This window comes from Tripterygium wilfordii, chromosome 7 (assembly GCF_013401445.1).
Source record: "Tripterygium wilfordii isolate XIE 37 chromosome 7, ASM1340144v1, whole genome shotgun sequence".
NCBI classification, from domain to species: domain Eukaryota; kingdom Viridiplantae; phylum Streptophyta; class Magnoliopsida; order Celastrales; family Celastraceae; genus Tripterygium; species Tripterygium wilfordii.
Window position 1 is genome coordinate 3,642,412 of NC_052238.1, and position 22,214 is coordinate 3,664,625.

General features: G+C 38.4%; 3 protein-coding genes across 5 annotated transcripts; 1 reads left to right on the forward strand and 2 right to left on the reverse strand.

The window, feature by feature from the left end:
- The first annotated feature begins 1,803 nt into the window (after nucleotides 1–1,803).
- LOC120001307 (ultraviolet-B receptor UVR8-like) lies at nucleotides 1,804–9,152 on the forward strand. 2 transcript variants are annotated; one of them, XM_038849560.1, is made up of 13 exons: nucleotides 1,804–1,822; nucleotides 2,091–2,245; nucleotides 2,391–2,577; nucleotides 3,710–3,856; nucleotides 4,380–4,461; nucleotides 4,729–4,884; nucleotides 5,796–5,969; nucleotides 6,308–6,379; nucleotides 6,718–6,789; nucleotides 6,962–7,080; nucleotides 7,823–7,908; nucleotides 8,045–8,097; nucleotides 8,931–9,152. In XM_038849560.1, the coding sequence occupies exons 2-13, from the start codon at nucleotides 2,149–2,151 to the stop codon at nucleotides 9,018–9,020; spliced, it is 1,335 nt and encodes a 444-aa protein (XP_038705488.1). In that variant the 5' UTR covers nucleotides 1,804–1,822; nucleotides 2,091–2,148; the 3' UTR covers nucleotides 9,021–9,152. The 2 variants fall into 2 exon arrangements, with proteins under 2 accessions (XP_038705488.1, XP_038705487.1); XM_038849559.1 differs by lacking the exon at nucleotides 1,804–1,822 and adding an exon at nucleotides 1,879–2,017.
- Nucleotides 9,153–12,184: 3,032 nt separating this feature from the next.
- On the reverse strand, nucleotides 12,185–14,596 carry LOC120002994 (amino acid permease 4-like). Its single transcript, XM_038851880.1, has 6 exons — nucleotides 14,243–14,596; nucleotides 13,891–14,124; nucleotides 13,708–13,801; nucleotides 13,378–13,592; nucleotides 13,152–13,291; nucleotides 12,185–13,069 (listed from the first exon to the last, which is right to left on the reverse strand). The coding sequence occupies exons 1-6, from the start codon at nucleotides 14,367–14,369 to the stop codon at nucleotides 12,416–12,418; spliced, it is 1,464 nt and encodes a 487-aa protein (XP_038707808.1). The 5' UTR covers nucleotides 14,370–14,596; the 3' UTR covers nucleotides 12,185–12,415.
- Nucleotides 14,597–15,891: 1,295 nt separating this feature from the next.
- LOC120002992 (probable glucan 1,3-alpha-glucosidase) lies at nucleotides 15,892–21,916 on the reverse strand. Of its 2 annotated transcripts, XR_005469223.1 has the most exons (7): nucleotides 20,144–21,916; nucleotides 19,596–19,869; nucleotides 19,382–19,517; nucleotides 18,506–18,716; nucleotides 18,217–18,423; nucleotides 16,584–17,246; nucleotides 15,892–15,918 (listed from the first exon to the last, which is right to left on the reverse strand). XR_005469223.1 is itself a non-coding variant. In XM_038851879.1 (6 exons), exons 1-6 carry the CDS (start codon nucleotides 21,737–21,739, stop codon nucleotides 16,878–16,880), a joined length of 2,793 nt encoding a protein of 930 aa, XP_038707807.1. In that variant the 5' UTR covers nucleotides 21,740–21,916; the 3' UTR covers nucleotides 16,564–16,877. The 2 variants fall into 2 exon arrangements, 1 of the variants encoding a protein (XP_038707807.1); XM_038851879.1 differs by lacking the exon at nucleotides 15,892–15,918 and having other exon boundaries at nucleotides 16,564–17,246.
- Nucleotides 21,917–22,214: the final 298 nt, after the last annotated feature.

Genomic DNA, 22,214 nt, shown 5'->3' on the forward strand with positions numbered 1-22,214 from the left:
GACTAACCTATCTAGTCCACTTGTTGGGCCTCATATGAGTCTATAAGGGCGGGGGGAGTGTTAGGAATCGCACATTGGAAAAATGAGGGACTTCCATTCAACTTAGTTTTAGGGACAAAACCCACATGGATCTGTGAGTGTGAGACAATATCTAAAGTGTTATTGAATCCAACCTTTCTCCCCTATCCATTCATCAAATTATCACTGCATGTGTCCTGAGTTGCTTTGGCAAGCATACTCCTCTGGTTGGTTTCTTCATCTGTCAACTTCCTATTTTTCCACCGTTGAAAATCTTATACCTCCTTTCCCTTCCATGATCAATATAATGCCCCTTTATAAAAGATGCATTTGCCTTCGATAATATTCCGCAATATCTAATTGCTCAACCAGGAGCATATAGAACTGAGAAGCCATTACCCATTTGCGAAAATCATGAGGCAGTTTGTTATTATCCAGCATGTGGATTATTTGGTCCCAAAACTAGAGCAACCAAAAAGTAATACAAATGGGCTTATCGCCGTATGGCTTAACCTGAGGCCCAGGATAATCACAGATCGTGAATGATATGAAGAACAATTTTAAGCTGGGGACCTCAGGTTGAATGGGCTCATTGAATGACGAGGCCCGTTGGGAGGCCGACTAAAAGGGAAAAGGACGACTCACTTGAGCAGAAGTAGTACTACGTTGGAAGCTTTTGAAGGTCAATTGTCACATGTTTATTTCTCATGTGGTGGGGTTGCTTAATTCAATCAAAACCTAATCTGAACCAAACAAGTTAGGCTCTTTGAAGAGACAAGATAAAGCTTTGGGTCCCAATTACACCAAATCAAAACCCTCCACATTGTACTAATTAATGAGCGGTGGCTAAGTTGGTAATTGATTGAGTTAAATATATGTGTACGATTCCAATAAAAAGCAAATTTCTCAAAATGGTTTTTTTTTTTTTAAATTGTTTGTTTCTCAATTTTCTAACTTATTCGCATTTACTATTTTTTTATTAACCATTAAAAAAATCTTAAAATCATTAAATGGATTTATAGTGGTGGTTTTTTTTTTTCAAAAAAGAATTCTCTAATTTATTACGAATCAATGGACAGAATATCTGTCATTACAACTTCCTTAAGCCAAAATGGCTTAGAGGGAAAACTCCACAAAAGAGGCGTGGGACCTGAAAATGCAAACTTTGCAATAGTGTGTGCTACTTTGTTAGCAGACCTAGGACAATACTCAAACGTGATATTCTGAAAAGCTTCAAAAGAATAATTATAAAAAACAAAGAGATGTGATTATGGATGGGTTTATTATAAGAATAATATTAAAGCATATTTAATATTAAGGAAAGAATAACCGACTGTGGAAAAAATCCCTTCTCCGGAAAAAAAGGAGGGAAAGAAAAACAGATATTTATTACGCGGATTCCTATTCCAATTAGGAGATCCATATTTTTGACCGTTAATTAGGGTTTTTTTTACTGGTCTCGATCAAAGGTAATATGACAACATGTCAGTCTAACACTTCCTTCCTTGTCACGGCGACACATGGAGAACCACAAAAACAATAGCAGGTAAAACCCTAGGTCCGGTCATGGTGTGAAACCAGGAGTGTAATTGGAGGCGCCGAACGAAGACGAAGAAGAAGATGAATTTCAACGTGGGCCCTTCTTCAACGACTTCATCAATGGTGTTGTTTCTGCTGCCAACCTTGCTCGTAACTGCTCTCCGCTCTCTCTCTCATTAACTCGTGTATTCATACCTTTTTTTTTACTCTGAATTCGACTGTGCATTCATTGACATGGCAATGGCAGAACCAGTAGAATTGAATGGTATTTAATTTTTATTTAAATTAGGGAAGCATTAATTTTGTTTTGTTTTCCTACGAGTGGGAAGTTTTGGTTGGGGTTCCCACTTTGCACTTCTTCACATGAGCCATCACTGTCACTATAAATAAGCATTGCCCCCACAATTATTTATCAGTGTTTCTAGACTAGCTTAGGCTGTGAGAGACTGACTGGATAGAGGTCCTCCTCTACTCTTTCTCTCTCTATCTCTTTCTGCGTATTTCTTTCTAATTTTACGAATTTTGTTGGCCAGTACAATTTTGTCTTCTGGTGTGAGTTTTCTCGAGGAGGTGAGTTTGGGGAAGATCGGGATGGCGAAGGATGAAGGGAGTGTTAGTGAAGTCACCGGTCCAGCTCCTCGTGTTCTTTTCGTCTCCGCTGGTGCTAGCCACTCGGTGGCTCTTCTCAGTAAGTTCTCCTTTTTGTTTGGCTATTAGCTTGCATTCAGTATGGATTTCAATTTCGGTAAATTATCATTTATCACATACTGGAGATGCTAGCAATCGCGTATTTGTGTTAGTAGACAAACAGTGACATTTACTATGATCTTCAGCTGGGGACATTATTTGCTCTTGGGGACGAGGAGAGGATGGGCAATTAGGTCTTGGAGATGCGGAGGATCGGCTCTCTCCTACAAAATTGAGTGCATTAGATGGTCACGAAATTGTATCGATGACATGTGGAGCTGATCATACAACAGCATATTCAGAATCACGTTTGGAAGTTTATAGCTGGGGATGGTCTGTTCCTCCTTTCTTCTATTTCCTTTTAGTATTTTCCTCTCTGCTTCCTTATTGATATATTCTCATCTTAGTTGATAACCAAGAAACGTAAATGCTTTGTTTTACCGGCCATCATCTTTGGTTGCTCTTCAAAGTAGACAATCATGGCCTACCAAGTAACACTTAGATGCACGGCGATGGCTTTATATGTCTTCTGGGCATTTTGTTGACCTGATTCAGTACTAGATTGCGTCTGGACTTGTGACAAGTCTGCTGGTATCTTCTTTAAGCTGACTCTATAGTTCATCAAGTATTGTGTTAGCTACAAATTTGATCAATAGCCTAGTTTTAATTTAGAGCATGTGCTAGGTTTTGATGAGGATAGTGTCGAGTTCTATGTCTTGAAAGGAATCACAATTTACTTTTTAGCATTGATGATGCTTATTTGTTGGATGGACTCTAAGCTCTTTGAGAGAGTAGATGGGGAGTTAAATTATGGAAGGAATCTTCATCATAAGAAGGATTCTAACCATCCTCGTTGGTTGACGGATCACGTGCTCTGTTTTCACTTGGTTGGTAGACCATATAGTTAATGAATCTACCAATTATGGTTGATAAGGCACTAACAGACATGGGTCTTAGAGAGTAGCTGTTGGGCTAGCCTTTTTCTTTCATATGCCAGGTTAGGTTAGACTTCATTGACTGCATAACCTTCACAAGTTACTTTGTAGGTCCATGGCCTTTGTATAGCACCCAAGGGAGTCACTTTGCTCAGTATCTCTGGAATCCTTTGGATTAAATTATGGGTAACTCTTTATTCTTTATGAAGTCTGACGGATGCACCCCTGCCATTCGCTTTTTAGTTGCCTAGATGTTGACATTTTTAGATAGTCCAATTTGGGTTAGATAACTTTCATATGCTTTGTACTTGCTTTCACCTTCATGATTGTGTTTCTGTAATCTGTCTCTTAATCCCCGTTTACCTTCTCTTTTAAGCATATCTAAATGGTTTTCAATTGACAGTGAAAACTTACAAACATTTTAAGTTGTTTGTGGCTTACTACAAGATGTCTTGCATATGTTTACGGGCTCTTCCTGAAACTGCCTTTTGTAGTGTGCTTAGGGTTTTCACCCGATGTTAATATTACAGGGGTGATTTCGGGAGGTTGGGACATGGTAACTCTAGTGATGTGTTTATCCCCCAATCAATTAGAGCATTGTGTGGTCTGAGAATCAAGCAAATTGCTTGCGGGGACAGCCATTGTTTAGCCGTGACTATGGAAGGCGAGGTGCTGAGGTGAGTACTCTTTCCTAAACCTTTTAACGAATCTAATTGCATTGGTGTGTTTTGTTCAACTGAGTTTACCTAGTTTATTGATTTTAAAACAAAGTAGTTGCTTTAAAATATAGGCAATTGTTTTTTAAAAAGTAGTCGCATTGGTGGCCTTATTCATGTGAACTTTCTTCGTGAGAAACTTTGGTATGGAGTGCATGGTTTAATAATTAATAATGAATAGTTGGTAGCTTGCAGTTATGTTTTGTTAGGACCAGCTTCTGTGTTCCAACAAAGTGTAATGCAATGATAGCTGCCTGGAGCATGTAAGACACTGCAATCTCCTGCGATTTGCATGTTGCTTATGCATGTTATTCAACTTTTTCTTCCGTGTTAATTTGTGCATGATCTAATGTGTCAAGATTACTTCTCTATCTTCAGGAGAATTTTCCTAAACGATTGAATTTAGTGATTTATGTGTTTATGCGGCATCATTTCCACTAACTGGGGACATTTCTCACTTAGCATTTATCTTTATATCTTGAAGTTGGGGCCGAAATCAAAATGGTCAACTTGGCCTATGCACCACAGAGGACTCTCTTGTTCCACAAAAGATTCAAGCTTTCCAGGTATTGCAGGCTGCTTAATTTCTCTGGACTTTAGGAGGCAGGAAGATAGTCCATAAATTCTCAAGTTTTATTAATTATTAACATATGGATGGATATGCCCTGTTACCCACATATTTTTGCAGACACTGAGACACCTGAAATGCATGCAGACACACACATGCATACATTCAAAAACCAACACACAGATACACATTGTTGCACTAATTATTTTGGTTCATATGGACAGCTATTCAAAAGTATGTTACATCCTTCAATTTCATTTTATAGGGCATACCAATCAAAATGGTTGCTGCTGGCGCTGAACATACAGCAGCTGTTACAGACGATGGGGTGCTCTATGGGTGGGGCTGGGGCAGATATGGAAACTTGGGCTTAGGTGACAGAAATGATCGTTTAGTTCCTGAGAAAGTTTCTACAGTCAATGTATGCCAAAAAATTCTCCAATATTTTTGTGTTTTCTGGATTTACTAATTGCTTAATCACCTGTAGGATTTACATAGGAAAACCATAATTTCTATTTATCATCAATGTGTTGTGCTGTTTCCCTTAATGTTTTTTTTCCCGACCATTTTCCACCAAAATGGTGGTTCTTGCTGTCATTTTTACACCACCTTAGTGCTTATGTAAAATTCTTTTGCATTCAATAAAACGAAAGGGAAGAAACATTTGTTCCTCTGGAATGTGAAAATGTCATGTTGCTTGCATGAGATTTTCAGCTATCATATTGCCGAAGTAAATTGAAGAGTACACGTGATCTTTCTGCAACCTGTTGTTGTTCTTTGAATTAGTTGCAGAGGAAAAATAATTATAATGCCAGGAATAGCAGCTCTGGTAACCAAAATAACCATTTAATAGCTTGCATGACATGCTCTGATCAGGAATAGCCACTGTACGAACGGAAGTTCTGGGTTGCCACATCTGTTTCGATAGAAATTTTTTAGCAGTTAAGTTTACTAAGAATTTGGATGCTAATGAAGATTAACTAGTGTCATTCTTTTCTCTGAGTTATTTGGTTTAGCAAGAACTGATGATGTGTTATTTAGTTGTTATTGGTTAAGCTAAATGTCATCTGTATTTGTTTATGAAGTCTAGAATGTGCAGTATATCTTATTCTTTCATTTGATCATTGTATCAGTATATATTATTTTAAATGGTCTTTTGTTTCAACATTTAATCTTTTTGAACTGTGCCTTGTAGTCGAGTGAAAGTTATGTGAAGCTGGTGTGTAGGTGTTTTGTTTTGAAACACATATTTATCTGAGGAGTTGGCCTTTAAGATCCTTTTGCTCAATCTTTCATTTGCTTAAGGTCTCACTTCTGCCAATAATGTTGCAGGGTGATAGGATGGATATGGTTGCCTGTGGATGGCGGCACACAATATCTGTCTCATCATCTGGAGGTTTATACACTTATGGTTGGAGCAAATATGGTCAATTAGGACATGGGGACTTTGAGGATCACCTTGTCCCTCATAAGTTGGAAGCATTGCGTGGCAGTTTCATTTCACAGGTGGCTACTTGCATCTAATAGTTATTTGCATTATTTTGGGTGACTGAATCTAATGAGACCTGAAAATTTTAAATTGGTTGTTGCTCTCATATCAGAATCCCGATATTCTTTTATCATGCCCTTTCAGTTTTTCAACAAATTCAACATCACAATGTTATTGTTTAACAATTGGCTTTTGCACTTTACACACAAGATATCATGCATCTTTCTAAGCTGAATGGGCCTTTTGCATTTGATAAGGACTATCATCTTTTATAGAACAAAAATTTGTACATCAAATATATATTGGCTGACATGCTGGATACAACTTTCAATTTTGTTGTTATGTATTGTTGCAGATAGCCGGTGGCTGGAGACACACAATGGCACTTACTTCTGATGGAAAACTCTATGGCTGGGGTTGGAATAAGGTGGGCAATTTCTGCTTATTCAGTTTTCATCTAAGATTTTGCAAAGCTTTTTCGTCAAAGGCCTAGTTGGTTTTCTCTAATGAACCATCTGCCCTGAAAAATATTGTCTTGTACTCTTGTAGCCTCTCCCTCGTCTCTCTCTCCCTTCCCCCTCCCCCCTTCCCCCGTGCACTCCTTCATGCATGTGTCATGTGTGCATGATATACAATGTATATGTATATATTATTGTCTCCTAACTGTTGTCAGGAGTGTGTGCAATCATGTACATGGAACAAGTAATACATAAGCACATATTGCCATTCCCATTGGTTGGGCTTACCTTTCTCTTTCTTGTACAGTTCGGTCAGGTTGGAGTTGGTGACAATGTCGATCATTGTTCTCCTGTTCAAGTTACATTTCCCAATGAGCAGGCACATTCTTTTTACCCAAGCTCCTGAAGTTGGTTAAGATAGCAATGATGTTGATGTTCAGTTCTATATGACAAATTTTCTTGTCTTCCTATCTGTGAAGGTTGGTATGCTTCCTAGAATCTCAAATTTTACTCTAGTCTGATACTTGCATGTTCTATATTCCTTGTCACAGAAAATTGTTCAAGTATCATGCGGATGGAGACACACACTTGCTATTACTGAACGACAAAATGTATTCTCTTGGGGAAGGGGTACAAATGGACAGCTTGGGCATGGGGAATCTGTTGACCGGTAATAGTTTTTTCTCTGGATAATATGTATGACTGTTGTGTTCATGGAACCTTTGTGTCTTATGAGAGAGTGAGAGAGATATGTTTGCTCATTTACTGTAGGAAACCATTTATGTCATTTTATTGGTTGATCCAATTATTGAAGACTTTTTTGCCAGTCGATAGAGTGTTGTTTTTATTTTTGTTCATATCTCTCGATAATATGTATGACTGTCGTGTTCATGGAAGCTTCCTCTGTGTAGACAGAGAGAGAGTTTTGTTTGCTCATTTACTGAAGGAAACATTTTTTGTCAGCTTATTGGTTGATGCAATTATTGAAGACTTTTTTGGCAGTTACTAGAGTATTGTTTTGATTTTTTGTCATATATTATCGGAGGCTGACTTTGGCTAATAACAGGTCCTAGTTTTGCTCAACAGGAGTGATTTAGATAGGGGCTGCTTTATTTGTGATCTTTTGAAGTGTTCTTCGAGCTTTGTATTTGCATACATTGTTGTTCCTGTGCAGCATCCTTGGCATTCTGAAGCATACCCAATTATGTCTTCCAATCTAGTGTTGGTGTTTTGCCATTGAACTTGTCAATCTGTATTACCCAATTACATCCCTCAATGTAGTGTCAGTTTTGACATCCTTGGGTCTTTAGTCCGTACTCCTCTAGTATAAATAATTCAGAGTTCAATTGTTATGGCTGCTTCTATTTATGAAGCTTTGTAAATGTTTGATGTTGTTTTCGGCTTTTTTGCAGAAATACTCCAAAAATCATTGAGGCATTGAGTGTTGATGGATCTAGTGGACAGCAGATAGAGTCCTTGACACTTGATCTGTCAACAGGTGCTGTGTTAATTTCACTTATTCCTCTCCTCAACAGCGACTCAAAAGTTTGATTGGCCACAGCATATTTCGGTGTTGTTTGTTATGTGGCATATCTTGATGTTTTTTTTGTTATGCATACATTCTTGTTTGGCAGGTAAAACGTCGGTCTCCCCATTAGATAGATATGCAGTTGTTCCTGACGAAACTGTAAGTTCCTCATTCCACTATTCTTTGTTATCGGAAGTGTGGAATAGTAATTATTCATAAGCTCAAGTTATCATAAAACTGTTGACCTCTTAATTGGAAGTCTATAATGCTAAAACAAGACTTCAGAACTCAGCATTGCATTGGTACAATGTGAAAAAGATTATAATTGCATGTTATGGTGTCATATGGGTCGTGGCTTGCCACATGCACATTTTAGAATCCCATTAAGCACGAAGGCTGCAAAACAGAGGAGTTACCATGAGGCTGCAAAACAAAGGGACAACCTCCAGAATGTTAAAAAAAAAAAATGCCAGAATAGCACAGTTCCGTAGTAGTAGAGCAAATATCATTGATAACATGAACAGAGTTCTCTATATTGTAGAAGGTTTTATTGTTCCTTTCATTCCATAGGACCCACATTATAGCCATAGGTCGTCTAAATGATGTTCCTTTTGGTTGTGATGTGGCTAATAGAACCCCAAGCACTGAGCTATTCCTGACAATGCAACTAATCGCCCAATTTATCCCCAATAAATGCTTGGCAGTCATCCAAATATTTATCCCTCAGTTCCCAGTATATGAAAGAATGGATGGAAATTATTTATTGTCATTTTTTTTCGTAGTTGTAAATTTCGAACATGAAACTTGGGAGGGACTTGGTGTTTGTTTTGTGCCAAGTCCCTTATTATTGGTGTTCTCTCATGGCAGAAATTTGTTTGAATTTTGAAGTTCTTTTCTATTTCTAACAGCGAATACTCACAGTGAAGGCTACTGATTTTTATTTTTATTTTTAAATTGATGAGTTTCTTGAATTATGTTTGTTGCATGTCTAGGGCCAAACATTGAATTCAGTCAGAGGCAATGGGAATGAAGCAAGCGTTCCTGAAACTGATGCCAAACGATTGCGTGTTGATCCCAGATAGAATCTTTTTGTGACACAGGTAGAACCTGCCTTTTGTGCGTCCTACTGCTTTGTGTAAGTGCAGTGCAATAGTGTTTGGGACTCAGCTGACCTGCTAGTTTAGGATGGACAAGTACGTGGAGAGGAGGGGGGGGGGGGACTATTATGCTTACAATAATGCATACAACCAGAGATGAAAAATCCGTTGAAAAAAATTAATACATTTAACCTAATTATTTGTGTCAAAGTATTGATTAGTGAATGTCTCGCTCATATAATCATGTGGGAGCCAAATGTTGGGAGGTGAATTGTTTCAACCTTAAAGACCAGGTTGATAGGCAAATTGTCGAGAACCCGTTAACCATACACTACACACTCGAAGACATTGTATAGCCAATGAAACTCCTAAAATGGCACCAAGACATGTCATGATGCGTGAAACATGAAAACTTTGAAAATTAACGAAAATGATTTCAAGGCTAGCCCACGAAACTTCTAAAATAACACCAAGACATGCCATGGGGCGAGAAACATGAGAACTTTGAAAATTGTGCCAAGGCATGTTATTGCCCACGAAGCTTCTAAAATGGTGCCAAGGCATGCTAGGGATCGAAACATGTGAACTTTGAAAATTGGCAAAAATCATGCCAAGGCATGCTATAGCCCACGGAACTTCTAAATGGGCACCAAAGCATGCCTTGGGATGCGGAACATGAGAACTTTGAAAATTGACGAAAATGGTGCAAACCATGCTATAGGCCACGAAATGTCTAAAATGGCACCAAGGCATGCCATGGCATTGAAACTATGGAAATGGCACGAAGGCATGCCTGAGGCACGGAAACGTGAAAAAATGGTAACACGCCATGCGTCCACGAGACTATGAAAACCATGGACGGAGCTACCAAGGTCCCCAGCCCCCCCTGGATTTTCAAAAAAATTTTACTATGTATATATATTTGTGTAAGTATGGTACTAAATTCCTGTTAGTTTGGTGGAAATGGTGTCTAGGCTTTCACCATAGTGCCCCAGTTTGCAACTCATGAGCTGCAACCTCATTAATCTTTATTTTTTTTATTTTAAATAATTCTCTCTTTATTATACATGAGTTCCAAACTGGTTTGCTGCCCCGTTCTCTTTCTTTTTAAAATTATTTTGTATTTTAAATCATTATCTCTTTATCCACAAAAAATATTTTAAGTAGGTAATAAAATTTGATTTTTCATTTATTATATCTTATATAACTTACTTATAGAATACTAATATTCTAAAATAGAAATACATTTTAAATTGATAAAAAAAAGAACTGAATTTGAATTGAATAGAATAAAAAAAATGGAGTATATAGGTTTGGATTTTGGGATGTTTATATATTTGAAGTTTGAGAGTCATATTGCTAATAGTTTTATGTTTATAATATATTCTCTTGAAAGGACGACTAAATTAATTGTTCTATGTTGAGTGAACTATGGTAACTCAAGATCATTAAAACTAGTGATTATAAATATATTTTTTTTTATTTTGCTTGTTCTCGTAATAATATAAAATGGAAGTACTACACATCCATAAAATAAACATTCATAAACTTACATAAACATATGACATGCCTATGTGGCTTCTTTAATAAATTTTTTTTTTAATCTATGTGACAAGCCTATCTGTGTTACTACCTAGATTATGTAAATTTATGGATGGGTCATTTTAGAATATAAAATATGTATAGATTTTACTATTGCATATCAAATTATATTTACTTGACTAAATTTTAACAAAAGATATATAAATAACCTAAAAAAAATTTCGGGGGCACTCCCCCGAACCCCCGCGGTGCCCCTCCTCACCCCAAATCCTAGCTACATCCTTGATGAAAACAGTTCCAAGCCATGTCATGTCAAGATAAACTATAGAAACAGCTTGAAGGCATGCCTGAGGCACGAAAACTTTAAAAATGGCACCACGCCATGCTATAGCCCACGAAACTCCGGTAACCTATGTGTTCAGTTCCTGCTAGGAGATACAATGGTCAGGCTACCTCTCCAATGTTTATTGTTTCTAATTTTCTATTATTTTGTGCGGAAAAATGAATCAAGAACAATCTATTTGGTGTGTATGCATCTACTGTTACTCATAAACCATCAGAGATGCCTTTTCTTTGAGAGGACAGTATCTGTGCTAAAGTCTGAAATAATAGACTTCGTAGTTGGCATCTTCTGGCTTCTGTTTGATTCTTTCTTTTACCAACAAGCTTACAAGGATAGAAAGAAAATTCCTTTTATTGTTTACGACTCAGATATAGGAAACTTGAGATAGTGTCCTGGATTCATGTCCTAAACTTGAGATAGTCTCCTTATGTCCTCCCACATACAATTATTTGAGTGATACTCGATACGCTTCAAATGATTACATTCTAAAATTTCATGCTCCTATGTTGTCTCAGCAATGCAGGTATTGGGGTTCTCGAAATGACATAGAAGGAAAGTGATAGAGATTCACATTTTGGATCTGACAGACATAATTACAATATAAGCTTGCTTAATTTGGCATTTGAAACGACTGTCAGAACCCAACATGATCAATCCTTCTGATTCATAAATCCCACAAAATTACTTGATGATTCCTGCAGGCTATCTCAAATTGTTATTTTGATTTTCTATCGTTAGGATCTCATAATAAAAGCATCAAAGATATTCTTTTTTTAATGAACTCTTTACGTGGTGCTTGTTTGTGTACTATTTTAAGTTTGCTTTTCTTGAAAACCATCCAAAGTGCACCTTTATTTGAATGGTGAGTATCTGCAGTCTGCAATGTCGATTGAAAGATAATACTTCTCCAAAACTATGCAGTATCATTTGTCTAATCATAGATAAAACAGTGGCTGTCATTGGTTGGTTTTTGAATCTTCATTTGAATTGTATTTATAGATGGATCCTGATGGATTTTGCTTTTGAAATTTCAGAATATCTGCAGCACTGCATGTGATGAGCCGTATATGATGCAGATGTGACTGCATGCAAGTAAGTTCAAGGTCAATGAAGACATAAAGGTTTTGATTATCACAAGTAGGTAACAGATTGACCTTCAAAATACATATCAGTGCTTCTGAATCACTTGAATTGATGCCGTTCTACAATTTCAATAGTTCTGTGATATTCTATCAGTAGAGATGTTGAGGATTTGGATATGATATGAGAATGGAAGAGATTGAGATTCATAATTTTGGAGTCCACAAACATAATTACAACTTACACTGAGAAAACAACTGTAGGAACACAAATAAATGAGGGGGAAACAATTTCAACCCAACATGAAACTACAAATGAACAACACCATTACACCTCCAAGCTTGAGGGTCCTTTTTTCATGGACATGAAACCCTAGTTTTCAATTTTTTTAAGGTTTCCTTCTCTGCAGTTATTCTCAGTAACTTGTCTTGAATGGCCTGTAGACCTTAAGATCAAGAATAACACCTGCAATTGAGCCAGCACCAGCCACAATGGAAATCATTAGGCATGCCATACTTAACATTTGGAGACAAACCCATCTTGTGCTCCACTTTGGTATCTTCTTCTGTGCAATATACATCTCCACTGGGAAGTAAACTGTTAAAGGCCAAAACCCAAATGCCCCAAGAATCCCTACGACATCGTTGAAGAACGGAAGCAACATTGATATAACAGTAGTCATGATCACAAAAACTGTCCTCCAGACCAATCTAAACAGATTGAGGTTATAGGGCCTGAACCCTGGAACTGGGACATTAAATTCCTTGGTTATAAAGTAACCTTCAGGCCATTGTTGCTGTGCTTTCTTTTCAATGAAGGCGAAAATGGGTTGGCAAAATACTTGGTATGCTCCAATTAGGTGAACTACAATGGTGGCATTGGCAATGTCCAGAAGCCAAAATGGGTGCTTGAAACCAAAGCCTGTTAGGAGATTTCCAGGCGCAAGCTCTCCGAGAGCTGCATAACCGAAGCACCCACAAAGCATATAGAAAGTTGTTGTTACTGAAATACTTAGTTTTGCTGCCTTCTTCATCGTCTTTGATTCCGCTGGTGGTGACTTTATTGTGTCCTGAATAGCAGAAATCAAATATTAGTTTAAGCTTGAAAAAGCATGGCCTTTATGGGTTTTGAGGGGTGAATAATTTATATACCTGAATTTCAATAAGGATTACTGAGAATGAGTACGCAAATGCAATGTCACCAAGAGCTTGAAAACTCCTCCATATCTTTTGGGTTTGTGTTACAGTTCCGATGCTTATTCCGGTGAGAGTTCCCTTTATCGTCCCGGTAGCTGGAAATCAATGAACCAAAAGCTCAAGTCAATTTACTTAAAACATTCAATTTTTCATTGAAGCAAACTATGAAAACAATATAGACCTGCAACTTCAGCAATTCCAAGCCCAAGACCGATTGACGAGTAAGTAAAAGACATGACTGCAGCTACAATTGAAAGCCACCAAATTTGATCAAAATCTGGAATCTGAGAAAGCAGAATTTCTGCCACCCCAAACATGATCATGTATGGAGTGCTAGACATTGGACATGGGTTCTTGTCACCACTCTCATGGAAACAGTCTGACCGCTTAATTGCCCTGCACATTTGAACCAAAAAACCCATTAATATATATACAAAAAAAAAAAAAAAAAAAACAAGAAATTGAAAACTTTGGAGGTAATTTTAATTTGTTTGGGATGAAAAACACTCACATCATGCTTATAGAAGCTGCAATGGTGTAACCAATTGCAATACCAAAAAGATTAAGGTACTGAATTAGTCCACATGCCTTGTACTTAGCTCCACCTAACAAAAACAAACAAAAATGGCTATTAGAACATGTAGGAGAACAAACCAATGCATCACCAGTTACTTCTTCTTCTGCTGACACTTACCAAGAATGGACCGGACAGCATCCATGTAAGTGTAGTTTCGCTTGCCTGAAACTGTGTCGCCTGTTCGATAACAATCAGAGAGGAGAGAAGAGGTGTAGAAGCTGACTAGGGAGAATAAAATCATCACAGCAGGGCCAGCAATCCATCCCAACTGAGCAATTGCCCATGCTAAGGAGAGCACTCCAGATCCAATCACAGCTGTTATTATGTGAGCACTAGCAGTCCATATGGTCCCTGATTAATATGTCAAGAAAATATGAAGTGTAAACAGAGTTTTATTTTCCTTCACTAAATGTTGCATAGAAAAACAGAGGAAAAACAGGGGAGAAACAGGGGTTGTGATGAAGATTACCAGTTCGTTTGAGACGGCCATCGTCATCGAAGCATTTGGAGTCATTTTGAGGAAGCACATCAATGGAGATGTCAAATACTTGGTTGTGGTGGTGGTGTTGGTTCTTTGCAGCAGCATTATCACCCATCTTTGTAATCAGAACAGAGCAAAACACACAAGATTTTTCTTACTAGGTTAGAGAGCTTAAAATGAAGTTCTCAAAGTGTTTGAACAAATGGTGTGTTTTACTTGTTAACACTACAAACCCAAATGACCAAGTTATGGGTTTTGTACTTTAGACTGAGGAGTTCTGTCTGACACTAAACTCCCAAATAGAGTGTGAAGTAAAGGTAAGGATAGTGAAAGGAGAAGAGAAGTTTAGACTACTGAAGGTGAAAGCGTTAGTGAGTAAAGAGGGTGTATATATAGTAGTTTTTCATGAATAAAATAGTGTCAAAAGCAAATCTTTTGAAAAAAAGATTTTGAGTATAGAATGAGGAAGAATGAATTAAAAACCCTAATAGCCAATGAGAATGGACATATCATCTGCACTCTTCAAAATAGCCATCAACCCATCAAAGACTAAATTTTTGTCAACTCTCTCTCTCTCTCTCTGCCTTGTTATCTCAACGTTGGGTTTCACCATGCACTGACTTTTTATTCTAAATTTCCTAGAAGACTCAACCATCTTAACGTCAAATGCAGCTGACCACTTCACCTAGAAAGCAATCGATGATAAGTGGAGTTGCTTTTCTCCAATAACAGAGAAACCATATATAAAAGGACCACTAATCATGTCTAATTTTATAAAACCCATTAAAGCCAACTTTTGTAATTGGTCTTTAACGTGTCTAATCTCTTCTCCATCCTTGTTCAAAGAGAATAATCAATGCTTTCTTCCTCCTCCATAGCTTTGTAATCACCATTTATTTGATTGGTTGTTTTGAGGTGGTGTTGCAATAAACAATGGAAATCTCAATGGATGCCCAGAGACCAAGGAAAGATTAGTTATTGCACAAACTAAGTGCTCTTATCATTACATTATTGTTAGAATATTCAAAGATTAATTAGTATATTAATCAAAGTTGAACAGATTTCAAAGAAAGAGTATTAGGGTTTTTGTGGCAGGGGATATTTAATGTTAGACTGTGACAAGGCATCATTGTATTTGTATGGAGGGAAGCAAACTGCAGAAGCAGCCACCATTGAAAGTGGGTTTGAACTTTGAAGGCTTTCGCCATCGAATTGGGTAGTGGGTCCATGCTCATACTCTATAATGAGTCTACACATACATTTTTTTTGATACATAGTGTGTAATGCTTGTAGGTTAGGTCAAGATCCCATTAAGCACCCACCAGATTGGGCCTACAACCACCCCCTAATCTGTAACCAGAGTTTTCAGACTTCCATTAGTGGATGTCTAACATAGGTAATTTAAGTAAGCTATCTAGGGTTTCAGCACTATATTTTTCTTACCACTTATAGAGAACATCCAACTTGCATTTGGAAGAAGGAGATGCCTCATCGATCGGTTGGCTTCTAGTTAAAGGATTTAAATTCGACCAGTCTTGCATATTAATGCCTTGAAAAATTGACTTCTAGTTGGAAAACCAAGATCTTCAACGACAGTATCTCACTACAAGTGAGAAAACTTGATTTCTGTTCAAGGATTTCAAAACTTCAGAGCACCATGATATTTCTAAGAGCGATTTTATTTGCACACCAAGATTTGTTATCTTTACATCAACAATTTTCTCCATATAAGTTTACACCATTTTTATCTAAGTTTACACCAAATTAATAATGTTAAACCTAACATACCCTTGAAATCCCTAAATCAGCTGACTATCATTTCTCAGATACTAGCATTATTATGGAAAGGAAGGAAAACTTTCCTTCTGATAAAGAGAGAGGAACGAAAGTATTATATCCCTCAAAAAAAGTAAGGCTCCGTGCCATGCATCCCACACCCTTCTGGCTATGCTACACCAAGTGCAGCTTGTTCTTCACATGTCATCCATTTGCTGAAGATTAACACTCCATCCTTCATCTGCTACAGTTTAGATCCATTGGTGTCGTTTTATTATGTTCATTATCCTTCATCTGAAACCCACCACCTTCAAGCTATGCTACACCGACAATAGTTGTTCCCTTACATGTCTTCATCTATGCTGCAGTTTAGATCCATTGGTATCAGATTTATTGTGTTTATTCTAATATTTTGTTTTATTATTCTCTATTCCATTCCTTTCATTCAAGGGCATATTAGGTATCTCATATATAGGGATTCATATGTAAATAAAAAATTAATAAAAGTGGTGTAAAGATGAGAAATCTTGGTGTGCAAATAAAATCACTCTATTTCTAAACATGCACAAGAAAAACATGGCCCAGATCAATGTTAACATGATCAAAATCTTAAAAACCCAGTCTTATCAACTCTGGAAGCCTGGACCATTCGTTGCTAAATACTGAGGCCCCTTGGGAGAGCAAAAGGGGAGAGAACGGGGCGGCGTGCTTTATGTGTAAATTGCACACGGATCAAGGTCAATGACCAAACTCCATGAGCTTTCTGCTCATCAAAACGTCCCTACAAGTGTTATAACAATGGAGATTTTGTTTTCCTGGTTGAACATAAATGGGAAATCCGCAGCGCTTACAAGATTTTAATCGTCCAATCATCTGAAATCCGGACACCAGGCTTGCGGATGGTCATAACAGCTGCCCCACGTCCGCCTTGAGGCCAAAGTGGCCCAAGTTCAATTTCAACCTTCTGATTCGATGGTTCAACGAGCGCATTCTTTGGTCCGGATGTGTATCCAAGTAGTATAATCCTCTCTACAATGCATTCTGAAGAGAATTTAGATTTTCTTGACGAAACAGAAGCCAGGTTTAAGGAGGTAAGCTTGCCATTTGAGAACACAAAGCGGCGGTGGATGTAGCCCCCCTTCTCATATTCAAAGCTCTTGCCATCATCAACATAGAGTTCACCTTCAGCTGCCAGGGAACTGTTCAAGGCTATAACCTACACGGACACTAGCTTTAGTAGCTACTCATGCTATAAACAAAGTGGTAACTTCCAATAATTATCAGTATCCTTATGCATGAAGTCATAATAAACCCCTACATGGTTGAAATGAGTTTTAGGAGAGAAGTTATAGCCAGACTAAAGCTAAACCTAAACTAATGTTTGCACAAGAATCTGATTTTTAATTAGTATTGTGAAAAAGAGTAACAATAATAAATTGAAACAAAAATTGATGGAAATTAAAGCACTATCAATGCACAACTGTACAATAAGCATCAGGACAAATCCTATCCATAAAAAAATATCAAAGATTTCAATAAGGCGGATAGTACGAAGGTGAAGGAAAATTAAGGATTTGGCCAAAATGCCCATTGAGCTGTCAAGGCACCAGCGAAGAAGTATGAATTGATTACAAGCCAAATGGATAAAAAAATCACAAGAATGGAGAAAAGTAAAACTTGGTATCAATGAGAGAGAGGGAGGGGAGATGGGGATGTTTGGGGAGGGGAAATTGACTTCTATTCTAAGAAACATCACAGAGAATAGAGATTCAGCAAAAACAGACGAATGGATGCAGACAGATTCATTCAGTGAATCAAATTAGTTTGTGATTATTATTATTATTACTATTGTTATTATAATAATGATCTGGAACAGCGTTGTTTTTGCTGTTGTTCATTTGAACTTCTGCCTCTGGGGCTTGACTACTTGAAGTTGTGGGGTTCAAGTATAAATCGAGTCAAGTAGTTCGGGATTAATGTTCAATTGACTTTGAGTCAAGTATAGTTGAACACATGCCACACAATAAATCATAGAATTTTTGTTACTTGAGATGGCCTCTTCATTTCAGTGGTAAGGTTTTAACTGGCATAATCTTGTAAACTTCCTAGATGGCCCCCATCAAACCCGAAAGGAAAATACATAATAAAAACCCATGTAAGATGAAGACTGCACATCAACTACATACCAGAGTGTAAGGATCATGAACCATTTGAGTAGAGCTTCGACGAAAACGGTCTTTCCTTGGTATGATGGTTCCAGCCTTTTGGAAAGCAGGGACACTCTCCTCTGAAAGCTCCAGTTTGTAAACTTTGCCTCCCTTATAGGCAGTTCCAGTTTTCATGTCATACCATGACTCTTTACCAGGCAGATACACTGATGCATGTTTAGCTCGCTGGTTGAATGAAACTTATAGCTTGTGACACCAGTATAAGAAGAAAGTAAGACAATGAAAAATAATCAGGCCATTCTAGTACCTCTGTAAAAACTCCTTGCACCAAGAGACTGCTTCCAACCATGAAAGCTTCATCAATGCTGAAAGTAGCTTCATCAGAAGGGAACTCCATCCACAATGGACGTGCAACAGGAGCACCAGTAGTGTTCGCCTCTCTGAATAAGGTGTAGAAATATGGGAGCAGTATGTAACGCACATGTACTGCCTCTCTTATAAGTTCCGTATTCCGCTCTCTGTAATTGTAAATAAAAAAAACTGTTTTATACAAACAATTATCAATTTCTAATAAGTTACAGCAACATCAATTCAGCTTTAAAATATATGTTAAAAAGAAATGCATGTAACTAAGGCTTGAAGGAAATGCAATACCAAAACATTAGAGAGAAACTATTTTGTGGACAAGTTATGCTAACATCATATGCCCACTGTTCAAGAATATCAAGACCATGCAAGTGACATTCCCAGGCATAACCAAAAACTTCATCATTTCATAATCCAATTAAATTATTTCTAATCAGTTCAAATTCACATCCTCAAGTTTATGCAAGAAACAGAAACACATGTACTCCATTTAGAAAGTACCTATTGGTTTTAAAACTCAATCAAAACTTTTGTCCCAGTCAGTTTGGGCTTGTCTAGTTTTAAAACATTGTCTTTAATACCGTGTATAAGATTATATTTAATAATAACTATAATGCATATCTACAAAAAATTTCCACCTCAGTTCTTATTCAATCAATCTCACAAATACCCAACACAGGCCTCTCCCTCCTCGGCAGTTTAGGAGATTTTATCATCTCTTGCCACCAGAGAAAGAAATAGAAAAAAAGCACACCTGCCACACGAACAGCCCACAAAAACAGATAGCAAACAACTTAAACAGAAGGGAATTCCCTACCCAAACAACCAAGGTTCTCTTCTTTTGGTATCCTGGTGGGCATGGGCCCTAAAGAAAGGATAGTACGCACCAAGTTGATACCAGCGGACTAATAACTCTGGCTCAGGATTACCAAAAAACCCACCAACATCTGCACCTGCAAAAGGATACTACTATGACCCTCTAAGATAAAAGGAACCAGCAGTAACTGTAAGAATTTTTTTATTATAACTACCAGCAAATGAAATTCCTGTAAGACCAAGTGTCAACACCATAGGAACCGAAACCCTAAGGTGATCCCAATCTGCTGTATTGTCTCCCGTCCAAACTGCTCCATACCTTTGGCTTCCTGCAAAGAATGCTCTTGACAGAACAAAAGGCCTATCCATCCCATCTTCACGCTTCAAAAGCCCATCAGCTGTTGCCATATGGAAGTAGTATCCATATGCATTATGCAATTCTCGATGTTCCACAGCTCCATTATGTAAAGCATCCCTTGGCATTGTTATCTGTCACCACATGGCAGTTAGTTTTATCCTCTTTTTGGATGAGTAACCTAAACAATGATAGATAACTACTTCATCCGAACCCCTCTTCCTGTACTCTCCATATGGAACGTGAAAATATTACAGAAATATAGCTATTCATTTAGAGAATATGCCTTCTATCTCCCATTTATTACTAGAAGCATAAAAAATGTGATTTTAGAAATGAGATACAATTCAGGAGAAATATAAAGTGATCACCTTATAAAAATGTAACAAGAAATAGGTATTACCATACCTCTGGGCCATTGAAGACAGAAGGCTCGTTCATATCATTCCAAATATAAAGTGAAGGAGTTGAGCCAACATAGTTCTCATATGAGAATTTGTCACCCCACCATGACCTAATCTCTGGACTCAACATATCCAAATATGAAGAAGAGCCAGGCCAGCACCACCCATCAAAATCCTTTCCACTTGCATCCTTAACATAATACCCCTTTTGAGTAGCCTCCTTATGCAGGGGAAAGGACTCATCCCGCTTAATATGTGGATCAACAATTGCCACCATGTGCCTACCCTTTGCAGCCAATTTCCTCTGCATCTCATCTGGGTGTGGAAATAGGACCTTATCCCAAGTAAAGTACCTCTTCCCATCAGTATGTTCAATATCAAGCCACAGAACATCGTAAGGAATATCATGTTCATCAAACTTAGAGTCCACATGCTCCACATCTTCCTCATCCCTGTAATTCCACCTGCATTGATGATATGCAGTAGAAAACAGCTGTGGCATAGAAGGCCTACCAGTTACAACTGTGTACTGTTTAACAACATCCTTTGGCCCTGATCCCACGAAAAAGAATGTATCAACAATGCCAGCCTCACTCATCCATAAGGTATCAATTCGATTCTGTGAAGAAGGCAGTGAGATCCCAGACTCAGCGTCCCACCCAGACCCCAACACATCAATCTGCATTTCCGCAGCATTCAACCAAAAGAATCCAGATGACTTGCCCGACTTGCCGTGAGCTATCATGAAGGGTATGGACCCGTATAACCCAAATGGCGACTCATGGAGATACTCAAAGACGTCCAGATTGAACAACCTGTAAGGCTCCGATTCCTCCACCCCAGGCCCTCTGGTGGGCTTGAGAGCAAGGCTCGTTGCGTGTTCAGGTATCCCAGACACAAAATCCGCATCATAAAATGACACATCGAAGCTGATTGACTGCGGACCATACGGCCTCGTATCAGTGTTACTCTTGAACCTCTCTTCCCAATCCTCACCTTCCTTCTTCGTTCTCAGTTGCTCGAAATCAAACAGACTATGAGAGTTCAACGAGACAACCCGTACATTACGTCCCTTTTCGCGGACATAGACCTCGAAGGGATCATGGCGGACGACCGCCTCGTAGCCGTCGGATAAGTAGATGATCGAGGATGATCCCACATCCCCGTCGATGATCTCCGTGGAAACCCTCTGTAGCCATAGTTTCTTGGCATCGAATTCAGGGATAATCACATCGGGAACTTCGAACCTTTTCTTAGGCGGGTCCAGGGACGGGTCCTCATCGATTTTGAGCCGCAGAATTCCATCCTGGTAGACTGAGAGAGTGAGAATCAAGGGCTTGATTTGATGAGGCTCCTGATCTTCTTCGTGGCTTTGATCAGGGATATCCTTGGGGAGGAGCTTCGCAGTGAGCTCACCATCGGAAATGCCGACGTCGTGAGCGATTAGAGAGCACTCGCCTGGCTTACGGGATCGGGCGCGTTTACAGAAGGTGGCTTGGTTGCAGTTACGAAACTCCTCCCTCTTCCAGGAATTGACTGTTTGGGAGCTAAGAAAAAGCAGTAGAAGAAGTATGTTGATGGTTCGCATTTGTGTTCTCATTTCACGGGAGAGAGATCATATAAAGGAAATGGAGTAGACAAAGAGAAGGAATGAAAAACCCTAGATTAATAAATCCCAACGTGTATAGCTGTGATGGACGAGCATACAGCGGATTGCTTGCAGAGAAGTCACAGAAACGCAGTTGGGGTCCTTGGGGAAGCAGGCGGAGTTTGGATGGAATGGAAGAAATAAATAATCGAGTGGGTTTATGGGCTGGGCCACAAGAGAGACTACTACTAGATTATAAAGGCCCAATCAGGCCCTCAATAGGTCCCATAAGCCCAACCAGACGCTTCTAGCGATTTTATCACCAAACGACGTCGTATTAATGTAGTGCACAAGTCTATGCAACTCGTGCATCTTGTAAGTTCCTGGGATCTGATCAAGGTAGAGCATTTCTAAACTATCCATTATCACAAAAATGGCTTGATGCCCACTTAGTACAACATTTATCTCAAGTAACAGGAATCATAAT

Excerpts from the sequence above, each read along its gene's own strand:
- LOC120001307 (XM_038849560.1), top strand. The coding sequence starts at position 2,149 with ATGGCGAAGGATGAAGGGAGTGTTAGTGAAGTCACCGGTCCAGCTCCT. Across the intron at positions 2,578-3,709 it reads GAAGTTTATAGCTGGGGATG|GGGTGATTTCGGGAGGTTGG; the intron begins GTCTGTTCCTCC and ends TTAATATTACAG. Across the intron at positions 5,970-6,307 it reads GTGGCAGTTTCATTTCACAG|ATAGCCGGTGGCTGGAGACA; the intron begins GTGGCTACTTGC and ends GTATTGTTGCAG.
- LOC120002994 (XM_038851880.1), bottom strand. The coding sequence starts at position 14,369 with ATGGGTGATAATGCTGCTGCAAAGAACCAACACCACCACCACAACCAA. Across the intron at positions 13,802-13,890 it reads TGCTGTCCGGTCCATTCTTG|GTGGAGCTAAGTACAAGGCA; the intron begins GTAAGTGTCAGC and ends TGTTTTTGTTAG. Across the intron at positions 13,070-13,151 it reads TAATCCTTATTGAAATTCAG|GACACAATAAAGTCACCACC; the intron begins GTATATAAATTA and ends TCTGCTATTCAG.
- LOC120002992 (XM_038851879.1), bottom strand. The coding sequence starts at position 21,739 with ATGAGAACACAAATGCGAACCATCAACATACTTCTTCTACTGCTTTTT. Across the intron at positions 18,717-19,381 it reads AGAGAACCTTGGTTGTTTGG|AGAGCGGAATACGGAACTTA; the intron begins GTAGGGAATTCC and ends TTACAATTACAG. Across the intron at positions 17,247-18,216 it reads TTCATGATCCTTACACTCTG|GTTATAGCCTTGAACAGTTC; the intron begins GTATGTAGTTGA and ends GTGTCCGTGTAG.